We start from the raw sequence: 9763 nt of genomic DNA, 5'->3' as shown, positions 1-9763 counted from the left end.
GCAGCAGAAGATTTTTTTCTTGGGATGGCAATGCAAGGATGAAACCTTGATGCAGATAAACTTGGATGCAAATTCAGAAGCCTCAAATAATCAATGTTTGATCACATGTCAGATGTTTGGTGAACAACAAACAGATTGTACCCAACACAGACCACAAACTCATTACGCACCCTTCAGAATCCTGTCCCCCTTTCACACCCTCTAGATATATTGACAGCGAGCGCAGGGGGTGGGAAAAAAGTTATAACGAATGGATTTGAGTACATAAAAAATAGCATCAGCAGAGTAAAGCGGAAATTTGCTGGTGTTTTTCCTGTGTGCCTCCCTTAATCTTTATAACGAGCCACGAGCGGTGGGAATGAAATTGCGTACACACTGGTGGGACATTCGGCCGGAAGAACTGCGCTGAATTGAAAGTAAAATGAAATGAAAGTAAAGCCGAACGACGAAGAAGAACAAGAAGAGAGCTCGAAAAAGATCCAACGTCTTACGCCCGATGTATCATCTCACGGTTTGTGTTTGCCTTTGTGGATTTCGGGAGGGATGCGGCTTATTTTAGCTAAATTTCCTTGGAGAGCAGTTTGGTGTGTGGTTTTCATATCCTTTCATTTATTACGTTTTCCATTGTCGTTAGTGCGTGTTCATTACTGTATTGGAAATATGAGAGGGATCTTAATCTTTCAATCGACGGGGAAATTATAAAAAAGAATAAAAACGGTTTCAGTTCAAAAGAATATTAAATCTTTTTGTTATGAATATGAGAAAGAAAAATTTGAAATTGAAAATAAATAAGGATCAGGAATTTGTTCTTGATAGGCAGAAAAATGCTTCTATGCATATTTAAAAACTTTTCTCAATTTTTGGACTATTTCATAAAAACTACTACCGTTATTGGAATTGTAAATCAACTATTACACTTTCTAGTAAGTCATTTTTGTTAGATTTTGTTTACTACCTAACATTACTTCTTAAGAGTGTGCAAATATGAGATGACAAAATAAAAGCTTACCCCCCAAAAATAATATTGAAATCATTCAAAACCTTTCAGTAACCCCTCGTTTCCACATGTTACGACAGCTAGGGTTATGCGATAATAATTACAACTTTCAGTGATTCAGTTGACGCGATATAAACAAAGTGTTGTTTTAGTTGGCACGTGAAAGTCGATTGTTGTTGTCTCGAAATAAAACCCCTTGAATGGCTACCACAAAGTCTTTATCTCAACCCGATTGAGAATCTGTTGGCCATACTCGACAATAGAATGATGAAAGATGGTGTCACTAATAAGGACACTTATCATACAGCTCTCCAGAAGGCGTGGAACGAAATCGACCTTCAGCACCTCCAGAATATGGTCGCCCAAATATATTCAACAGGTCATTGAAGCTTCAGGAGGCCACTCTAAACATTGATTCTTTTATTTATTTTTTTTTGCTTTTATTGCGTGATTTATTATTTCTCGGACTCGAGCATTCATACTTGTTCTCTATTTTTACTTTGAGTTTCGTTTATGTTTTATTAATTGAATTCAGCTAAATATGATGCAAAAGCAATAACAATGATAATTTTTTCATAGTAAAGACTGGTGAAATTGCTATTTTCTGGGGAAGAGGTGTCATTGGATCATTAGTTTTCGATACCGATGCTTAGAATAATGTTACGGTCAATGCACAATGGTACAGGAGATGCATTTAAGTTAAAGTGACCAGATGGTCAGAGCAGTTGTGATTTTTCGTAGGTTTAGATTTTGTTTACGCTCAAAAATCACTGTCTCAATCAGAGCACTTACGCTTAGCAAGCACGATACAAATTCTACAATTTTCTTCAAATTACCGAATGAAATGCTCGAAAATTCCAATTCATTTTTCATCGATTTTAGTGTTAACGTATTCATTCGAAAAATGGACTAATTTCGGATGGCGATGAAAGACAATTTATATGAACAAATTTTCTTTAAATCTTACGTTTATTAAGTCGACAACAAAAATTATTCATCCTGCTGATTCGCTGCAGCAGCACTGTCAAGCAACTTGATGATTTTTCCATACTGCAAGCTCCACCCCACAGTGAAGGAGTTATACATCCTGAGGCACTTTGTGTCCGCCAGATATAGCCGATCTGGTATTTAAAATATCATCTCTTTGCCGCTCCTTAAGCCGGGAGATCGAATCAAACGGTGAAGAAGAATGTGGCCAAAATGGACATTTTTATGTGGAAGCGTCAGACGAGACCGGCCGTATCTGAGCAGCAGGCAATCACCCAGAAGGAGTAGCTTGAGGTGTTGGTGAAAAACTTCTTTCCGGCGAAAGAAGTGAAAAACTTTTTCCGTGCTCATAATGAAAGACGAGACGTACTTGATGCTAGAATTCAACGAATGGCAAGGGACCGGATACTTTACGTTCCCCAGGTAAGCGATGACGTCGAATATATCATCCACATCAAGTTCTTGAAGAAGGTCCTTCTCTGACAGACGTGAAGGGAATGTCCAAGCCGCTCTTCTTCCGAGTCATATGGTGAACGGGGAGATATATAGTACGATGTACTTGCCGGAGTTGGGAAGGTGATGAGGTCTTTATGCCGAACCTGGGATCAGCCCATTATGCCAAAAGATCACTGGAGGATGGATCGGCTAGAGATAAACATTGTCAATAAGACCATCAACCTTCCCAACATTCCCCAGCTGCTACCAATAGAAAACTTTTGGGCGAATGGCCAAAATAGAGAAACCGACGGCCACCAGAGCCACGAAAAGGTAAAATAACACGCCGATATACATCTTTTCATCGGCCATGGTTGAGGTTCCGGCCAACTTCCGTAAGACCGCCTAGCGCTTCATTTACGATACTTCATCAAACATTTCTGCCTCTTCCTGTCTAGTATACACTAGTTCCTACGGCTTATTTAAGATGTTAAGCCCTGACCGAGCTAGGGGACCAAAGATGAACTTTTCGTCTGACTCACGTTAGTCCCTGCGGATCAATAGGGGACTTTTATAAAAATAATTTTCCAACTTTGTTGCTGTCGCTTCCAGTTGACACTCTCTAAACAAAAAGCCCACTGTCGGTGTGATGAAACCAGCTCAACGTATTAACCTTTGGATGCATTAGAAGCGCTCTCGAACAGTCTGCCAAATAAAAGGTTTTTTTTGAAGTTCATCCATTTAAGAAAATCAACATGATCAAATTGTGATATTGAAATAGATTGATATTTTCGTTTCTTTTGCCAAATGCGGGACGTTTCGCGGGACGGAATCTTACGCGGGACATTTAGTTGAAATGCGGGACTGTCCCGCGGCGTGGAAGTTAGCATTTTGAGTTCGACAGTTATTCTCTAGACAAAAACTGTCTTCGACAAAGTTGTAATATATAATATAGTGCTCATTTTCATATTTCCAAAAATAGGGTGACCAACATTTTCGATGCAATAAAAAATCTTACTTTCTTATCTCTATGGATAGAGGTAAATATAGTTCGACAATTTTGTAGTTATTTGTTATTTGTTATTTGAGACATCTTTGAAGAACAAAGTTTTTTCTATCTCTTGAAATAACCGATATAGCGCCTTTTCCTAAGTTGCGTTAGGGTCACCATTAAAAAAACTGTTTTTTTTGCTCTAACATTTATATTTCAAATTCTTCATAGAAACTGTCTTCGAAAGACTTTTATAACATGATACAAACATTTTTCGATGCAGAACTTGTCAATATCTCAACTTCACTCAATGTTATTGATATTTCTTACCATAAAATACGCTCTCTTCAATTGCTTGCCATTCTTTCTGGGGCAAACATAAACAAAGTTTATTGGTGGCATTTCAAAGAGCAGAGTTCACTCTACATAATATATGATTTTCAAAACTATGTTATTTTTCATGTTTGAGTAAATTAAAATTGAAATCATTAGTTTTTAGGTGAAAAACCATCAATAACTTTGAGTAGGATTAGGATATTGACAAGTTCTGTACCGCAAAATGTTGGTCTTGATAAGCTCTAAAAGTTATATCAAGACAGCTTCGATGTAGAATTCTAAATATAGAAGTTAGAGCAAAAAACCCAGCAAATTTTATGTGCACCCGTGGCCGAGTGGTTAGCGTCCCACACTATCATGCCGGGTGTTCGGGTTCGATTCCCGTTCTGGTTGGGGGATTTTTCGTCAAAGAAAATTCTTCCGGCTTGCACTGTGGTCACGCGTATTCTAGAGCTTGCCACTTTACAGTACATTCAAGGCGTGTTATTCGGCATAGAAATCTCAACCAAGTATTAATGAACGACGCTAGTTAATGAATACGTTGAGACGGCAAAAGTTCCACAGGGAACGTTAACGCCATTCAAGAAGAAGCAAAAAACCCGCTTTTCCATGGTCACCCTAATGCAACTTAAGAAAAAAGCACACAATCGATTTTATTAAAAGATAGTAAGAAGCTTTGTTCTACAAAGTTGATTAAAATAATTTGGGCTACAATATTGTCTAGCTATGTTTATCTCTATCTATAAAGATAAGAAAGTTAGGTTTTTTATTTCATCGAAAATGTTGGTCAACCTATTTTTGGCAACCTAAAAATGAGCGCTCTATAATATGTAACAACTTTGTCGAAGACAGTTTTTGTCTAGAGAATAACTGTCGAGCTCTAAATGCTAATTTCCACTCAAATGCATCTCCTGGACCATTGTGCAATGGAACACGATACAGAGACATGATGAACCATTTTTTGTGTTCTGAATTCGAGAATATGGATACGAACGATCTTCATTTCAATTCCATACAAGTTGCTAAACAATCGAGTTATTGCGCACGAAGTTTCCTGGCCACGTTATTTCACGATTTGCAGCCATCAATATGCTGCATAGATATGCCCATTTAATCCATTTCGTTCTTTGTAAATATTTGAAGAACAAGGTCCATTTCAAACATCCCCAAAATTTCAATCCTGGAATTGAGCAGAAGAACCGCCACCGAATATTTGCGACCATGGTTCTCAACCTCACAACAACAATAAAAGTCGAACTGTCTTCAACAGGATGCGTTCATGGGCACGAACAGTTTTTATTATTTATTTTAACGTTCATTGATTGATTTATTTAGATTTAGACAAATTGGAAAATCTGTAGAAATACAGAATAATCTGTATATTTTGACAACCCTGATTTGCTCCATTTGTGCGGAAAAGTTATTGGAAATGGATTAAGGCAAGCGAAAGGAACCGAGGTGTCCAATGCGAAGATATTTCATACATAATCCGCATGCCCTCACTTACAATAAAAACTCAAAAGGCATCTCGATAGTTGTTCATCTTGAATTTATTCTGAGTGACAAGCATGGATGTAAAATTTCGAAAGAACATATTGAAATCGAAAAGCAAATTTTGTCAGTGCAAAATATCTCCACCGACACTCTTCACTTCTTTCTATTACGGTGCCTATAAGGATTTGACTGCTGGCTCACCATCACGTTTGTTTCAATATAATTTTCGTTCCATCGACAGAACTATAAGTTCATTCTCGATGTCAGTGAATGCTTAAGTCGTAAATATCACCTTTCATTACATCCTGGTGAAATTTTCGTTGGTCATAAAACCATAAACCGTGCCGTTGCTCATCGATTTGTGTGCAATAAGCGGCACAAAAACCGGACCGGGCTGGAAACAAACCAGGAGAGCATACATACGAACACGCGTATAAACATCTGACGCGGTGTTAGTGAGATGATATTTCTCTGAATGGAATTTTGTTCCCTTCCACTGTGTGATTCAAAAAAACAAATGTTTAAGTTTGTTAATGTAATTAAGTTTGGTTCATTTGTCATGAACTGTAGAGGCATTGGTGATTGAATTTCATGTTGTCTCAATATCTTGTGCTGTCAGTAAAATGAGTCTGAGATTTTGCTACCCTGGAGACAAGCGGGTTGTCACAGTAAAAAATCTGTATTTTTTGACTGAAAAAAAAAACTTTTTATCTTGGTTTTTTTTCTCAGAAAATCTGTATTGATATTTTTATTGAACTTATTGGTCCGATTATAGAGCATAATCTTAACGATAATATCATTATTTGGCATAGTTATAATTGGTCTTCACAAAACATACGCTGCACTCGAGTTCAATTTTCACCAGCGCGAGTTCATAACAAACTCATATTTTCTCTTGGTACGAAGTGTTCTGAATTTTAAACACGAGAACGCCGAATGAACACAGCGCAGAACTCAGATACTTAACATCGCTTCTCACCTTGTATACACACGCATCAAATTCTAGCGCCTGTTTTGTTTTCACTCGCTCTAAGCAAAGCATAAAAACAACAGCACGCCTACATACCAACCGTAAACGCTTGTGTGAAAAAAAAATAACTCAACAGAGAAAGCCAATATCAGATTGAAGCGCGGTGTAAAACAGGTATAGAAATACGGTGCTAAACACGGCGCAAAACACATCGCAAAGCACAGTGCTCAACTCGGTACAAAAACGGTGCTGACAGCGAAACTTTGATCTGTGTTTCGGAGCATGCTCATTCGCCAGAGCGCATGTGTATACAAGGAGTGAGAGCTCAACTGATTACAATAACCTTGTTACACATCTGCACCGCGTTGCATTCTGAAGACTGGTTATAATTGATTTGGCGAGATGTTGATGGTATCCATCTAGAGCCAGCAAGCATATACACTGTTGTAAAAATATAATGCTTCATAAAATAAAAGAAACAGCTTTTTTGAAAATTTATAGATATATTGTGGCTTCTTCAGATGCTGTTTGAAATCTCCTAAATCTGATCCTGGTACTTTATATACATTCTTAGATCAGTAATCCGCAGCATCATTGAGTCGTTCAAATGAATCAAAGTTCGTTTTTCTGTGTGGTTTCGGTTATGATTGAACTTCTCTTAGTAATGACGGTTAATGACGGATCCCAGTAAGGACCATCTTTTTTTATTCAAACGATTAAAAAAAAATCTGTAATCTGTAAATACAGATTCTTGGACCCAAAAAGTTATAAAAATCTGTAGATATGCAACCGTTCCATGCCAAACCGAAGTAGAGGATCTAAGATTTTCGAAAAAAATAGTAACTTTGTTTCTCATCGCAAAATATTTGACCCGCATTATTTTAATTTTTTTCATTAGTGTGCCAATTTCATTTCTAGAGTGATTCGTAAAATCAATTTTTCCCCTATTTTTCAAAAATTACTTATATTCAATAATTCATAGCTTTTGAACTACTTGATCGATTTAGATGATCAACATATCAAATTAAACCCATGTAGCCATTAGTTCAAACGGATACGCGTGACCACAAATCAAATCGGAAGAAATTCTGTTCATGAGAAATTCCTCGGTCAGAACGGGAATGACAGAACCAAAATCCCCGGTATGATAGGTGCGACGCTAACCTCTCGAGAACAAAAACCAAAAAAAAAACTGTTGAAATACTATATATTCCGAAGAATTCCTTACATTTAGTAGCTTACGTAGTTGTCCGTACAGCACATGAATAATCTTATAGGAATGATTTTTTTATGCGAATTTGTGTAACATGAGACACAACAAAAAAAATGTTGCATCTTTTTTCAATTAAAAAATGATGCAATTAATTATGTTTGCAAGATTGAAAGCAAAAAAGAAGACAAAAATTGTTTGGAAAATTTTCCACTAGCATGGACTTCTTTCTAGTACTCGTATAATCCATCCGGCGAGCCTTATTACCCTGGAATCGTTTTCACCGGAAAAAAACTGAATTAAAACTGCAAACGAACGCATTCAATCCATTGAGTATGCAGTCTTATTCACTCAAAGCTACAACCACAGGCATTCAGTTTTTTGCATAATCATTTTCCTCCAGCAAATCCGTTCATCATCCGCAGCAGTTACCATCCCAAGGAACAAGAAACCTCGCCTACAGCTCCAAAGCCTTCGCTGCTTTCAATCGGTTTCAGTGCGTTCTCATTAATCAGATTTATCGTCATTTCTACTGGTTTCACTCCCCCCTCTGCTTAATATTAAATATAATTTAATCCCAGCTCCTGTAAATATTCATATCTTCATTACTTTCTACTCGCTTCTGCTGGATACGTTTCCTTGACTGGATTTTTTGCTCCTGGCCTATTCACATTCCTTTCTATTTACATGTATCAGACAGATACGAGAGAGAAGAAAAAACACGCATACGCATATTTGTTTGGGGATGTTCTAATGTAAATTTTTACAGCGACTTAATTTGCCTCACCTTCCAGCCCGTAGCTCGAATACCTTTTTCCCAGTAGATGGAAAGGAAAAAGAAAGCAGAAAAAAAAAAAAATCAAAATCTCAAACAGCGCTATCAACGAGAAGCGGCCGCACACTGTTGCTGACGAGATTTTTACTACCACCACTGCAGCTACTACGGATCCTCCGACCGGTCTAGAGTCATACGTACACAATGTGCGGCCTCGAGAGGGTTCGTTTCTGCTGCTGCTGTGGGGGATGCTGTTGGTAGTACTCGAAGCTCTCGTAGTGATCAGGCTCATGGATCACGCTACCGTAGTGGAACTGGTCCTCCTTCAGCATCGGTGTAACCTCCCAGGGACCACCCCGCAGTGGTCGGTACTCGCTCGCCATACTCTGCTGGGCCAGATAGCGTTCTAATTCTAACTTATCTACTTTTTGTGGCACAATTAAATCGTTTACGATTTTCCCCTCGTGCAGCAGCTTTTTCCGCCGTTTTGAGAGTCGGAAGAAATAGAGCACACTGGCACCGGTGGCCAGAAGCAGGAGCATGCTGAATATCGCACTGATCACCGTCACGACGTGGGTTGGACAGTTCAGGTCCGAATCGGTCATTGTTTTCAGGGTTCTACGGATCTTCCGTCCGTCCTCGTACAGGTCACAGCCTATCTCATCCCGATCGATGACCAGTGGTTGGGAGGAAACATCGGCGTCATTCGTAGCCCTAGCGCTGCTTGTTAGGGCAGCGGATGTCAGCTGGAACTCATCGTCCGGGTCACCTTCCTCGGTCAACCGTCGCAACCAGAGCAGGGAGCAGTTGCACACCAGTGGATTCTCGGCCAACCGTAGCCGATGGAGTCGATCCAGTGGGAACTGCACCGCATCGAGGCGTATCAGCGCGTTGCGACGCATTGATATTTCCACCAGGTGTGGATTGCCGTGGAACAGTCGCAGTGGCAGGCTGGCGAATGATGGATTGTCGTCCAGCGTCAGTGTGTGCAGGTTTGTGTTGTCCACGAAAGCTCTGTGGGGAGACACAGGAAACGAGAATAAAAAAGTGAAAAGCAAAAAAGTAGAAATGTTCATAAGGTAATTGCGAAAAAACAACATGATATTTGATGGTTGAATCATAAAGAGAACTTAAATGAATCTCCCTCTTGAATACTCATATTGGTTTATGGACATAAAATTGTGTACAACTCTGTGGTAACCACTGCTATCTACCTTTCCAACGCATAAAAACAACAATGTGTTCTTGTAATAGAAAAAAAAACACAAGTACTCTCCTCCAGACGTTGTTTTTATACAACACTCTATGGACACTCCTAAGTGATTTTACACTCGTACTTCGTATCAAGCAAGCCCGCCGTATATGAAATCAGTATTGAGATATTACTGTCTAGACCAGAGGTACTCAACCTTTTTTCATGGGGACCACAAACACGTCTAGGTCATGGTATCGCAGGCCACAAAAAAGGGTAGTGTCCAGGACATTGTTAACGAAGGACTACGAGATTATAGTCGACGAGAACAAACAGTAGAGATATTTAAGAACGAAACTCTTTAACGCTTGTATTC

The 9763-nt window shown here is 38.9% G+C and overlaps 1 protein-coding gene across 4 annotated transcripts in view; it reads right to left on the bottom strand.

Annotated features, from left to right (window-relative positions):
* Positions 1–1424: 1424 nt before the first annotated feature.
* The window catches only part of LOC129764879 (carboxypeptidase N subunit 2-like), a 322005-nt gene continuing 313666 nt past the window's right edge, over positions 1425–9763 (bottom strand). For all 4 annotated transcript variants that reach the window (XM_055764433.1, XM_055764432.1, XM_055764434.1 and 1 more), the window contains one exon: positions 1425–9209. In XM_055764433.1, coding sequence (XP_055620408.1) covers positions 8387–9209 — 823 coding nt within the window. In that variant the 3' untranslated portion in view covers positions 1425–8386. The remainder of the gene's footprint in view (positions 9210–9763) is intronic.

This window comes from Toxorhynchites rutilus, chromosome 2 (assembly GCF_029784135.1).
Source record: "Toxorhynchites rutilus septentrionalis strain SRP chromosome 2, ASM2978413v1, whole genome shotgun sequence".
NCBI classification, from domain to species: domain Eukaryota; kingdom Metazoa; phylum Arthropoda; class Insecta; order Diptera; family Culicidae; genus Toxorhynchites; species Toxorhynchites rutilus.
Note: the sequence above shows the minus strand (reverse complement) of the source record. Positions and strands in the feature narration are given on the sequence as shown.